The sequence below is a fragment of the Ammodytes marinus genome (genome assembly GCF_949987685.1).
Source record: "Ammodytes marinus genome assembly, chromosome: 11".
Classification (NCBI taxonomy): Eukaryota; Metazoa; Chordata; class Actinopteri; order Uranoscopiformes; family Ammodytidae; genus Ammodytes; species Ammodytes marinus.
Window position 1 is genome coordinate 5466339 of NC_137215.1, and position 15000 is coordinate 5481338.

Consider the following 15000-nt stretch of genomic DNA (forward strand, 5'->3'; position numbering starts at 1 on the left):
GCTCTTTTTACATGGAAACAAACCCTGCCTTCTCTGCTTCCCTTTCCCATTCTGGCTGTCTCGAATTATTACATTATATAAAGTTTCCCTCCAATAGTTGCCTTGAATCTTTAGCTTCCCATTCCTTAAAGCTATAGTGCGTGACTTTAATTATATAAATGAATGTCGGTTACATTCAAGCCATCGCCAAATGAGTCGACCCCAAGGTTTATTAAGCCTATCAGCTCCACACAACTCTCTCTGTATTTATCAGTGTGGCCATGCTTACAAACTGGTGTCACCCCCCCCCCCCCCCCCCCTGACACTGGCACAGGAGCTCAGAAAAATCCAAAGAAGCGCCCGAGAAATGTTTCAGTTGTTGATTCTACTGCTAAGAAAAAACCTGGACGTACAGGAGAAGGTATTAAACCCATGCATAGTCACCCAGAGCATACCCAACAAGTGTTGTTTTTATTACTCAGAAAATCTCAGCATAGGGGGCGACATAAATTACGCACTATAGCTTTAATGCTACCCTCTAATCGATGAAGTTGTAATACACTGTCCAAGCGATTGTTCCTGATATATCTAAAGAGCAAAGTGGAATTTGTTAAGGAAGATCTTGTATAATGAAACATATGCGAAGGAAAAGATCAAAATGTGCGTTTTTCTCTTAGGAATACAGTTATTCCACCCAAATTGTTTTAAAATATGTGGTTTCTTGCTGGTTTTTATGACTTGGAAAAGGAGCTAAAGAATGAGCAGATTTTCCCCTCTTCTCTACAACGTTAATATGTCTGATTCATATACTGTTGCTAGGCAGATCACGTACGGCCCCCTTGGCTCACCTGATTCAAGTTAAAGCTGAGAAAATAAAACCTGCTAACCCCCTCTTTCCTTTGAGGGACTATATGTTTGTGGGCTGGTAACAGATTTTGCAGGGGTCTTCTGGGGGGAGTTTCAGGGACGCATTATTGAAGCGAAACATTGAATGGAATGTATCGGGGGTGTGGGGATTGTGGTTGTAGCGATGGTTGGGGGGGGGGGGGGAAACGGTACTATACTAGCGAAAAAAATGTTGTGTCACTGGAAGACGGTGTGGTAGGTGGGACACTGGTGGGACTTCATGTACTTGATGGCGAACTTGAGCTCCTTGCTTTTCTTGTCCCACTTGTGGATGGACATGAGGAGAAGCTGCTGGTCCACCTTGCGTCCCATGATGAGATAGTTGGAGCCCAGGGTGTCCAGCTGGGCACAGGGACAGTTGGCGCCGTTCTTGATGTAGAGGGTTAACTTCTTCAGGTCTTTCTTGCGCAGCACGCCTTGCTTCAGAACTTTCTTCTTCTTCTGCGCCGCGATCAGCTTGCGGTCGCCCTTCTCCTTCTTGACCTCCTTGATCTTCATCTTGAGAACTAAGAGGGGAAGAGAAGAGAGCAGGACAGGTGTATTAGATCACGGAAAGCTTGATTAAAAAACTGAGATATGTACATCGGAGTGCAATAACAAGTGCAATAACGCTAGCACATTTAATCCCGTAGCACTTAAGGGCTTTATCACTTAACACTTAACATACAATTTGTTTGGTACCCCAATTGCGGTTTGTTGTGAGCAACATTGTGTAATGTTTCTCTGTTTGTTTATTGTACTCTTTTACTGTAATTTTTGTTACGGACAGGAGGGTGTTAGTAGTAAAACTAGTGGTGGCTGCTATTACATCTCTACCATTGCGGCGCTGTACTATGACTGACCCTGTGCTCTGACCCCCTCTGAAGTGTGGCAACCTGATTGATTGATTGATTGATTGGTTGATTGATTGATTGATTGATTGATTGATTGATTGATTGATTGATTGATTGATTGATTGATTGATTGATTGATTGATTGATTGATTGGGGATAAGCGAAAAGACAAATTTCAATGTGTATTGTAGTATAATGCTCATACGTATTTACTTCAAATTCTTATACACATTCTTTGCACTCATTTCGTTTCTACACGTTTCTATTCTAAATGGGAGCAACTGTAATGAATCAAATTCCCCCCCCCGGAGATCAATCAAGTCTGTTGTTGATACGGGCAACCATAGCTGTGTGTGTGTCAGTTTGAATCCTAATTTCCCGTTCTCCTTTGAGCAATTCTGACGTCTTGAACTAGCACTGAGGTCTGTGCTGTTTCCACAGAAACTGATATTTTACACCTCTCCTGAGTATCATCATTTATCCTCTCCTGCAGCGTATAAAAAGTGCATCCTGTCCTGTGCTCTGTGTGTGTGTGTGTGTGTGTGTGTGTGTGTGTGTGTGTGTGTGTGTGTGTGTGTGTGTGTGTGTGTGTGTGTGTGTGTGTGTGTGTGTGTGTGTGTGTGTGTGTGTGTGTGTGTGTGTGTGTGTGTGTGTGTGTGTGTCTGACTTCGGGAAAACCCATAAACGTTAAAGGAGGACATGTTTTTGGAGTTACGACCGAAGTTATTACAAGCAAGTTCAAGTCCGGTCTCAATCCCCTAAGGATGAGGCTGAGTCACGACCCTTTATAAGCAAATTACAAGTCTCTCAAACCGCTTAATTCTAGTATTATGGTCACGAGAGAGAGAGAGAGAGAGAGAGAGAGAGAGAGAGACACCCATACAACTTTATTAAAACACAATCTATTTCCAATTTCACTGCAGTCTTGAAATGTCAAGTTTAATCTCAACATTGTATTTCGTCTTTATTCTTGAAGTGCAGATAGTGAAAAAGAAATCGTCCTCCTCTGATTTCTCTCTCTCTCTCTGTCTCTCTCTCTATGTCTCTCTCTCTCTCTCTCTCTCTCTCTCTCTCTCTCTCTCTCTCTCTCGTAACTTCTGTCTCCTCCTCTCAGCCAGGTTACTACATTAAATAAATTTAGGAACTACTAGCGCCGAAAAAAACCACAAAAAAACAGGTCACAGGTGCGGTGCGCATAGCCTATGCCGACTCATTCACCGCCCTTCTCATAGCCAAAAATATTGACACACACACACACACACACACACACACACACACACACACACACACACACACACACACACACACACACACACACACACACAACACACAAAGGAGGAAAAAAGACAGGCATATGCTTGGAAGAGTGAGAGGGGGCGGGTGTCCGATTGAAGGAGACGATCGCAGCTAGCAAACAAAAGTGAGACACAGTGGAAGATTGAGAGATACTGTTTTGACCTTATTGTTAATTAGGCACCCACTAAATCAATAATGCACAGACACTGCGGAGAATAACATAAGACGTATTCCTACCTTTATGCTTATTTGCCCGGAGCTTCCCATAAAACGTCCCTTTCTATGCTTCTTTCTTTACTCTTTAATCCCGTGCGGGCCGTGTCAGCAAGCTACAGGTGCAGCTCCGCTATCGCCTCACCTCTTTTGCACCGGGTCAAAGGGCAAGTATAGAAGTGCGATTAATCTGCGTTAATTTTTTTAATCGCGTTTTCGAAATTAACGCGTTAATTTGACAGCCCTAGTTTTAACATTTTAACATAAGTAATCTGAATGGAATTGCTTGAGCATCATCCTTTGTTGGTCTTCATATAGTTTTCTATGTAACGATCACTTTGCTTTCAGATCTAATACATTTTTACTTCCAATCTTCCTCTGTTAGGAGACTGCACGCTGCTTATTTTTCGCTCACAGTCCTGTATCTTTAAAACAAAAAACAATCCTCAACAGATAACCTCTGTCCAGTGTGTTTCAGTATACACGAAGAGTTTGAGTTACACAGTAAACATCAAGTCTATCAACGTAATGAAGTACTGACTTGTATCACCCGTCCCCGGCGCTCGTGTTTATACGCTCATATTTTAACATGCTGAGAGATTAAAATTGAAAGTGCCAAACATTTGAGAGGAGGAAGGAATTCTCTGGGTGAACATTCTGACAGGTGACATTAATCAAGGCAGCAGGCGAAAAGGCAAAGGGGTCGGTATGAAGCCTTCACTATGTATACCCAGGGCCTGCTGGAAGATCGCCATTTCATTTCATTTCATTTCTTGCCTGCTTGTCTACAGTTGCATAAACATCCCCTCAGCCCCACTCTGATAGGCACACACACAGTCAGACACACACACAGTCAGAGACACACACACACACACACACACACACACACACACCATGCGTAGTGATAGCAACATGTTCAAGGGGGAATGTGTGTGTTGAGTTGCCTCTGATCCACATCCCAATTCACATCCATCCAGCTCCCTTCACTGAGGGCGTGTGTTTACGCGCTGTGCTTGCGTGCCTACAGGCCTGTGTGTGTGTGTGTGTGTGTGTGTGTGTGTGTGTGTGTGTGTGTCTGAGTGTGTGTGTGTATTTTTTTGTGAATGAGCGCATTCATTTATATGTGTGTGTGTGTGTTCAAGCAAAGATAGGAAGGATAACATAACATCCCTCCCCGCTTCACTTTGAATGCCCACGCAGACAGACCCAGTCTTAAGTGATGCAGTGAGGCCCGCATACTGTGCTGCTGCCCTGGACAGTGTCCGTATGATGACAGGCCACTCCCATGTCTTTATACTATAGGGCTTTCCCAGACCATTTGGAATCCCAGACCAGTCAAATTGGTTCTGCCTTTTCCAATACGAAGATTTGACAATTCGTTTAACATACTATTTGGCAATAAGAAAAGTGCATTGGAGTTAGATATTTGGTCTTCCGCCTACACGATAGTGGTGGAAAGCTGAACTTTTAAAGCTGTATTATGTAAGATTTTCAATTCTAAAAAGTCTCTACTGTCTGCCCGATACATTTGTACCAGAATCACACAGACACTAAGGAAGTAACTTAAAATCGGAAATGTTTTACTAGAAATAACAAAAATAAATTAAAAACACTTTGGATAACTGTTCGGCTAATTATCTAGACATGGCAGAGCAGTCAATAAAGAGACCGCAGGTGATACTCATATTATTAGAATATCATGGAGAATGAATTGGAATTGAGGCAACAATTCATGCAAAAGGGGCCCAAACCAAGTACTGAGTACATATCGATGATTATACTTTATATAGGGCCGACATTTCTGTATTTAAAATCCCTTTTTTATAGATTTTTATGTAATATTAAAATGTTCAGAGATTTTGAATGTGTTTTTTATTACTGTAAACCATAATAAATACAATTATAGCAAATGAAGGCTTGAAATATCTCACTTTGCATGTAATGAGTCTATATAATATTTTAGTTTCACCTTTTAAGTTGAATTACTGAAAAAATAAATGAACTTTTGCACAATTTTCGAATTTTGTGAGCGACCACCCAACCTGCCCAACCAGGTGTCGGCTTCATGTCTGTACTCCACCACACTCTCTCTCCTCTAGCCTTTCTATTATACTATTTCTATTATACTATTTTCTATTCTATTTTACATCATGTTACCTAATGTAACAACGAACATTTCTAGAGATCAGACATCAAAAGTAATTCAGTAACCAAACACCAAAGTACAGAAGGCTCTTGAGGTGACGAACGAACAAACGCTGTCCCAAGATGAATCGCTAACAACATTCGCCAGGCGTGAGATCAAAAAGCTTGTAATCAGCTCCCGGCCTATAGAATAACATTGTGGACTCATTTTTAGCCTTGATCTCACAAAACTGAAAACCCATACGTCATGGTTATCTTGACTTCTCCTACTCATCCTTATGTCTCACCCAGTCACATACATTAACAAGCCAACTTGTGTACGGTTGGCTATCTGCCCAGTTATGTAGTTATATTTCATCGAAATAGACAGAATGAATATCTCTGTCTCACCCCTATGATACCCGAAACAGCCTCCTGTCCTGTTGGAAGATTGATATACTGTATATGTGTGTGTGTGTGTGTGTGTGTGTGTGTGTGTGTGTGTGTGTGTGTGTGTGTGTGTGTGTGTGTGTGTGTGTGTGTGTGTGTGTGTGTGTTATCCTGAAATTGAACAGATGAATAAATATCAGTGACTGAGTAGAGTCATGATTTATGGTCGTGATTTATTTTGGGGATGAGCCACGGTTTGGCTGCAGCTCAGTGTGTGAGTGATGTGCACAAAGTCTGTTGTGGTTGGACGCGATGTGTTTTGCTTGTTTATCCATTTCTGATTTATGTGCATGCCGCTTTCGTAGGTATGAATAACTGTCACAATATAGGTTTACACAACTTGTGGTGTCTTCTAAAGGTGCTACGAGGAACTTTTGAATATTTCTGAAACAGTCTAATTTTCCCTCTGATGATCATAAATGACATGTAACGGCAAACGAGACCATCAGTGCAAATAATGCAATTTTTATATATATTTTTTTTCTATGCCTTTGACGTGGGTAAGCTCACCAAGGAACAACAGCTGGCGTAGTAAAAACACTACCGCTTGTGTCCAAAGGGGGTGCAACACAAACTGAAAGTTCCTCGTAGCACCTTTAAATTGCAGACTTTTTCTTTGGGGGACACTAAGAGACAGATATATGGTTTTCAACACCTATGTGGCCATTTTAAAAGTTGCTCCACGGAACGTTCTGTTTTTGTTCATTCTTGCACCCCCTTTGGACAAAAGCGGTAGTGTATTTACTACTCCAGCTGTAGTTCCTGAGTGAGCGTATACCCATGGCAAAGGCATTATGAAAAACTACATTAAAAAAAATCATTCTTTGCACTGATGGTCTTGTTTGCTGTTACATGTCATGTATGATCATCCAAGGAAAATGTTTCCAGTTTCAGAAATATTTAAAAGTTCCTCGTAGCACCTTTAAGTTACACTATTCTTACAAATCTTTTAAGAAATAAAACCCATATTCCTCATGTGTGTCCCAAGGTGATGCAGTTTATTTTGTGTCTCTATCTCTAAGTATATCATTAACAGTAAAGCACAGGGGAAATGGTCCACACAAGCAGAGAACAATTCAGCTGCTGTGTGGAGGATGATTTGGGCCAAAAATCCTAGATGAGTAAAATAAATATTGGAATAATCATGTTTTGGCTCTTGCGCTCGGGTCATTACTGTGGTAACCATGGAATGCTGGAAAGGAGAACGTTTAGAGAATGGTGTTGAATAGACCCCGGGGAATGGAAGCCGTTTGAATTAAATTATAAAATCATCGGAAGAATTGGCTTATGAGCTATTGGAGGGAAGAGTGCAAAACTGAATGTGTGTTCGGCTGCTTGATGAGGTATGGACTCATTCTGACCATTCTCTACAAAACAAGGATGGGCAAAACTGAAACAATGAATATGATAAAAAAAACATATGAAAAGCAAAAACCTTGTTATTTCTGCGTCCACCAACAAAGTGCCCTTTAACTTATTTCAGCCTGTGGTAATGGTATAATGTAGGTTTTTATTTTTTTATTTTAAAGGTGCTACAAGGAACTTTAAAATATTTCCAAAACAGTCTCATTTTTGGTCTGATGATCATAAATGACATGCAACAGCAAACAAGATCATCAGTGCAAACAATGTCATGGGTACGCTCACCCAGGAACTACAGCATGGCTTAGTAAAAAACACTACCGCTTTTGTCCAAAGGGGGGTGCAAGAATTAACAAAAACTGAAGGTTCCTCGGTGCACCTTTTAAAGTCGATTCACACGGGACAAATAGCCTCACAGGACCTCTGTGTTTGGTGAAATAAAGTAAGTTATTTGCTGTTGTCTTTTTAAAATACACATTACGGACATGGTCGATTTCGAAAACCTCCGCATTCATTACAAATTACTTCAGGTCACCACGTTAGACTAGTGGGGCTAAAGAGATTACAATAGCTGCTGCAGTGCCCCCTACAGGCGATACATGGTATAGGTGTGTAGTGCGGGTCTACTTACCGAAGTCACTGGCGCAGTAATGCTCCATGATGTTGTCTGATTTCAGCTCGTTGTCACACGGAGGGCACGCCTTGGTCACTGAAACGCAAGGCAAGGCAAATTTATTCATGAAGCACAATTTAGACACAAGACCATTCAAAGTGCTTTACAGGGGCATAACATACATCAAGATTAGACTTTAGAAAAATAAAAAAATAAATGAAAAACGTCATCAATAACTTGCACTGGGTCACATTTTATATGGTTGTATTAAGGCCAGATTAGCTAATATCTAACACACATCTGAGTCAGCCTTGGTTGAGTGCAGTTGGCAAGAACCAAAGCCTTGGTCTCAGTAAGAAATCATTAGTCCTCTGAGCACTCTTCAGACACTTACTGGAGCCCCCGACCCCCCCCCCCCCCCCCCCCCACACACACACACACACACACACACTGACACACACACACACACAAACCCCTCTGCATGTCGGAGGCTATTTGCTATGGAGTGAATATACAGTCCAGCAGGCTGACTGATGTTTGCACTTTGCAATTACAGCGGACAAAATGTTTTTATTCTGGCTCTTGTATATTTTGGTAGAGCAGGCGTGGTCTTCTTGGCTGTGCAGTGAAAAGGTAAACGCTGCTGTGAAGGAGCAACCCAACGAACAGGGTGAAAAGTGATTCAGTACACACACACACACACACACACACGCACACGCACACGCACGTAAACACACACACACACACACACACACAGACACACACACACACACACACACACACACAGACACACAGCAACCACACATGATGAAGCAACAAGTTCAGTTTATTTTTTACTCCAAATGTTTGGTCACGGCCTCTTTGCTCAGAAGCATTTTTAGCCTTTAACTGACATTGTGATTGTTGTGATGTTGCAACCAGACAAAACAAGAAAGAGAAAAAGCACACGACCTGAATGACCACCATTTTTATTGGTCTACCGTAGCGTCTTGCTTGTTTCTACCATTGTACAGCTACGTACAAAGAAAAAACTATTTATGTTTGAAAATACGATGTGTTATCATTACATTTAAACATAATGAAATGTTCTTTATCACTTATGTCGCCCACGCTACTTAAAAAAACATGCTTCAAAGCCTGCAATATGTTTATTATTAGACACACACACACACACACACACACACACACACACACGCAAACACACACACACACACATACACACACACACACACACACACGCAAACACACACACACGCAAACACACACACACAGGCTTCATAATATCTTGCAATTTTCTTTTTTTTTCTTCTTTGCTCTTCAATATAAAACTTTATTATGACAATTATTTAAAAAAACTCCACGTAATCCCAGAGGGTTTGTTTACCCACAAAACATGCAGAGCTTTGGGCTATAAGCAAGACGACAAGGAGTAATATTAGAAAGGGCCTGGGGCAGAAGGATGTGGCATAGCCTGTTTATAGGGGAGTCATTCACAAGCAAAGAATCTTGCTTTTTTTCTCTTAATTCCTGTTTATCTCGCGCTTTCAAACACACACACACACACACACACACACACACACACACACACACACACACACACACACACACACACACACAGGATAATCCTATAGCACAGTGTAGCCACCGCGGCCCCTGGGTTAGAAGTCAGGGTTCAAAGGTTATCACCCTCAGCCCAAACCTCAGCAGCGTCTGGGCAGATAATGAGAGAGGTCAAAGTTCAGCATGCATCGCTGCTCGGGTCGCGGGGAGGTGAACCCCCTAACCGACCACTTGAGAGTGAGTGTGTGTGTGTGTGTGTGTGTGTGTGTGTGTGTGTGTGTGTGTGTGTGTGTGTGTGTCGGACGGAGTTTGAACCATGTTCTTGCAGAGTAACTGCCAGTTTTTATTCTATATGGGTTCCCATGCTTTATGCCTATACAGGGTCAGTCCTCTAATTGTCTGGTGCTGACATGAAGACTAGAGCACACACACACACACACCTTCACACACACACACACACACACACACACACACACACACACACACACACACACACACACACACACACACACACACACACACACACACACTGTAGAGATGAAAAAGTAAGAACAAATCAAAATTTCAAGGCAACTGTCTGCACTAGATTTTTGAAGTTTTGAGGCCAATAAAACTCTTAACTCTGAAGGGAAAGTGCCGACATTTGAGCCAACTAATTATCTTCTGTTGAGATAACTTATCGTTCATATGTAATGTCACTTTTATTCCAAAAATGAAGAGCTCTTCCAACTTCTTGTTCAGATTTGTGTTCAGACAGTTTGACCAACTGTTTTAATGTTTGAATCAACACTTTGACCGACATGCTGTTTTTCTTTCTTATCTGTTAGACAGAGAATGTGTTGGCACAACCGTTACTGTTTGAAATTCTTTGTATGAAGAACCAAAAACATTTAGTTTTATACAAATGAAAGACACATTTTCCTGACACATGAATGATACGTTATCTCAACACACACACACACACACACACACACACACACACACACACACACACACTCTAACACACACACTCACTGATTCCGAAATGCCAAAAACCTCTGGATTTGTCTGTTTCGAATGAGTCCCCTTGAACTGCTACATCTTATTCAGACTGCTTCGATAATTCATTGTGGTTTTCACAGGCGTGGTATGTTGGCAGCCAGCCCCCGTCCCGTCCGTGCCAAAGCATGTGTCAGGAGGAGGGGAGAGAGAAAGCCAGTCGCCCAGTTCCCCCCTCACTCACATGAAACTGAGTTGAGCTTTGACCCAAAACCACCATTTTGGATCTAGCTGCAAAATCAATTACACCTGCAGTGTGTAGAATTTTGGGTTTTATTTCCTAGCAGATTTTGTAGAAAGTAATTATAATATCCATAAGTAGTAGTAGTTTAATTTAGTGCATAATAGCTGAAAAAAAATTTTGAATAATTTTTTTTCCCCCTTAGAAAGGGTCTCATATATGTCCATATTTCTGCATATTTTGGACCAAGGCCTAGTGCCGCCATCTTGAAAGTGTCATAGTTGGAATGTCATCATTTTGCATTGTTTAAAATTTAGAATTGTTCTTGTCCTTGAAGGCCACTGTAGCTTATTCAAAAGGGGTGGGGCTACCCAGGGAGCGTTGCATTCTAGAACTTGTTAGAACTTTCTTGATGATGTCATGTTACACACTGCACCTTTAAGCGACAAAACGAAGGAACTGCCCCTCATCACGCTCTCTGCTCTGTGTCAGGGGAATCACCGTCATGTTCTGATGGCTTCCACTGCTGCGTAGCTCGGCTTGGCTCGGCTTGGCTCGGCTCTGCTTAGCGTGCCTTGCCTTTTTAAAACCTGGACACACTTCCTACTCAGCAAATATTTTGACATTAGGTCATTCATGTATTTTGCCATCACCATCATCTCAGAGAAGTTCAGGAATTTTTTCTTTAATATTTTTTTTTCTTTACCACGCCGCCATGGGATTCACTTGTGAGAATAATGTTGCTTGGTTCCTCGGTTGACTTTGGAACCTCGGAGGCTCTATACTTTTTTTTTCTTCTTATGTGCGCTGCTTTTCGTCATTCGCACGCTGGGTTTTTATAGACTTAATTACAGTACACTTAAATGTTCCCTATCACACTGATGAGCGGAATAATATTGACCCTATTGGCTGCGGAGTGGATGATTGAGTGTGTATGAGAGGGAATAGTAGGAGCGGAGCGGAGCAGAGGCTAAGTATGGTAAGGGTGGTCTGTTGGAAAATGATTTTTCTGTTATTCTTCAAACGGCAGAGCCAGAGTGGATATGACGTACGGCAGGAGTCCAGTAATTTAACTGCACAGCTTCACTTAGTCATCGCTCCGAGGTTAATATCCCTTTTTACCGAGTTCAATGTCTTTCTCCTGCTGTATCGTTTGACCCTTGACCCTCTGTCACTCTCTTTGTTTTTTTAACAAAATAGAAAAAGGCTGAGGGAACACAGCAGAATGCAATGAATCTCCTTAAATAACACTTATTTAGGTTGCTTGGGAAACACGTATGATGTCATTGATATAACACTGATTGAAGATATGATGTCATTTGTCCAGTAATAAGATGGGTGTGGAACAGAAAGCCCCATTGGGTCTCATTATGGGGCGGCTGTGGTGAAGTGTGTAGGGCGGTCGTCCACTGGGTTGCAGGGTCGGTGGTTCGATTCCCCCGTCTCCCCGCTACATGTCAAAGTGTCCCTGGGCAAAGAGACACTGAACCCCAAATTGCTCTTGGTAGTTAGCTTGCACCCTGCGTGGTAGCTGCTGCTATCGGCAGTGTTGGGAAAGTTCTTTTTCTATGTGAACTAGTTCAAAGTTCAGTTCACACCCTTTAAAATGAACTAGTTCAGTTCATAGTTCATAATTCAAAATTCTGAACTAAGTTCACAGTTCAAAAATGAACTAGTTCATAGTTCTTTTTTTTCAATATGTTGCTGCAGGCTATTATTTTTCTAAATAATTGCCACATTCCATATAGAACCACAGACAGAAATTATTTCAATAACATTCAGTCCACACTAGAAGCCAGCTGCAGCTTTTACCCCTACAGTACAGGGCTCAACGCTAAGGTTTTTTTTCACTTGCCCGGTCGGGCAAGTGGGTCTGAATTCTACTTGCCCGAAGTAAATTTTTACTGGCCCCTATACACTTTTTTTTTCTATTAGGCGTGTTCAAATAATTGTTATATTTGCTCTTTATTGACAATGTATAAACAAATCATGGACAGTATTATAGATGAGTTAAGGGTCATACTGAAAGTGGAGGCTATTATTCAAATATTATTTGAGTTGGAACATTTGTAATTTTTTTGTTTCTAAACCTACAATAACTGCAAACGAGACATGTTTTATCCAAACAAATCATGTAAAGAACTTTAACTTATTTTTATTTGTTTTACCTTATTCCTTTTACAACAGCAATTCTTTAAAACTTCTTTCTGTAAAAAATTTTTAAGGCCTACAACAATCTGTTTTTTTTTTTTTTTCTACTATAGGCTATTATTTTAATGTGTGTATGAGTGATTTTGATTTGATTCAAAATCTCAAAATTTGGCTCAGGACTGGCTGTTTTGAACACTTTTCCAGTAGCTTACTTTTAAGCTTCCACTGCCTCATGGTATGTGAAGTCAGACACCTCTGGGCCATTTATTGAGATCTATGCAGGCTGTAAAGATGTTCCTCTGATAACTGTTGATGATGTTTGTGTTGGCTACTAGCAGCAGAGCTAACGTTAGCATCCTCGCTACTACTAGATTCACGTTGGGTGCATAATGCATTTAAAAAACGCGGATATTTTCGCTGCTTTTCAGACGGTCTGGGTCGACTTCACTCCATTTATAATGCACTCGTTGGCTTTTGGACTTTCTGTCACACCAACCTACTGCGTGTAGTTCTCTTCTGGGTGTGTGTGTGCTCACCGGTGTTGTGCCGAGTCTGCGTGTGTGTGTGTATCGGCAGTGGAGCCCCGCCCCCCCTTCACAAAACGGAGCAGAGAGGAGAGGAGAGATGCAACGTAGCAGTAGCATTCATTTGTTTTTGTTTTTTTCCCGCGGTGTTTCGCATTTTGATCACGCAGCGGCGGTGCGACGCTGTGGTGGCATGTGTTGCCAGATGTGTTTTTCAGCTACATATTAAGGGCTGTTTACGATGTCTTTTAGCGGGGGTTTTCTATGGAAATCTGGCACTCGATGAACGATTGAACGACTGTAAGAGCGCCGTTCACAAACGCCAGAATGAGCGCGTTCGCAAAAACGTTCATGAGGCAGAAATACACACGTTCAGTTCACGTTCGCCCCCAATATGAACGAGTTCATGAACGAACGTTCATTGAACGCGTTCAGGCACAACACTGGCTATCGGTGTATGAATGTGTGTGTGATTTGGTGAATATGTACAAAACAATGTGAAGCGCTTTGGGCCTGTGCAGAAACAGGGAAAAAGCGCTATATAAGTGGAGTCCATTTACCATTAAGAGTGTCATTGTGCACCTCTCTGTCTCTTCGTCACTGTCTCTTTCTCTCTCACACACACATACACACACACACACACACACACACACACACACACACACACACACACACACACACACACACACACACACACACACACAAAGGATAACAACCAGGTCCTAAAATGCTATCATGCGATCCCCTTGCCATATCTTGTACCTCACCCCCCTGCGTCCCTAGCACCGTGCACCTTGACTTTTATAGGAGGAACTTTCCATTTCAAGTCTGCGCCCGGGTCACTGTCCCACGCCTCATTTGGGCCCTTTAAGTTACGAGGAGCAACACTTACTGTACGACAGAAAACGGTACAGTGCCGCAGTTGAAATGCGCCGTGTGATTTATGTCGGTTGAGCCTAACATCTGTTTTAATGCGGCACACACACACACACACACACACACACACACACACACACACACACACACACACACACATACACGCATACACACACACACAGAGCAGGACATTTTAAATACGGCCCATGCACAGCAAGGCTCCCGGGGGCCCCTGAAGCTAGAAGCACGCTCCCCTTGCATCTGTAAAGGAATCCTATAGAGGAGAAAAGAAATACATTCTATACAAGAGCGAGGTTAGTCGTCCATGCACAAAGTGTTGGATCACATTTTCCCTTCTTTTCATACAGCCAGCCAGGGCCACACACACACACGCACACACACACACACACACACACACACACACACACACACACACACACACACACACACACAACCACATGAGTAGCGCCCATTGTGCTACCGTGGCCCTGACAGCGCTGTCTGTCTACTTTAGCACGGTTGTAACTTACACTAGTATGTAGCGCGTCAATGAGTACGGCCGAGGACAGACAATATCTTTCACACCGTCCAATTTTCAACCACTTTCACTGGGACAATGGCACATACTGTCTCCAAGAAGGATTTCTGGGGTGGGAAACGGGCAATTTTGGGTTGAAGAGTTTAGGCCACACAAACTGCAGGCTAAAACATTGTTTTTCAAGCAATGGTCGATTGGTGATTTTTGGCTATTTTGTTTTGATTAAAGCTGGTGTATATGATTTCTGATTGGTCAAAGTTAACATGAGCTGTGCACTTTGACCAATCAGAGCGAGGCTCCGATTCTCTGTTCTTATTGGCTGTTGGGACAGAGCGTGTCAGGGAGGGACCATAGGG

General features: G+C 42.2%; 1 protein-coding gene across 1 annotated transcript in view; it reads right to left on the bottom strand.

Annotated features, from left to right (window-relative positions):
- Window positions 1-310: 310 nt before the first annotated feature.
- sfrp5 (secreted frizzled-related protein 5) overlaps window positions 311-15000 on the bottom strand; it is a 21311-nt gene continuing 6621 nt past the window's right edge. The window contains exons 2-3 of the mRNA XM_080036925.1: window positions 7795-7872; window positions 311-1391 (exon numbers count right to left, since the gene is read on the bottom strand). Of these exons, the coding sequence (XP_079893051.1) occupies window positions 1063-1391; window positions 7795-7872 (407 nt within the window). The 3' untranslated portion in view covers window positions 311-1062. The remainder of the gene's footprint in view (window positions 1392-7794; window positions 7873-15000) is intronic.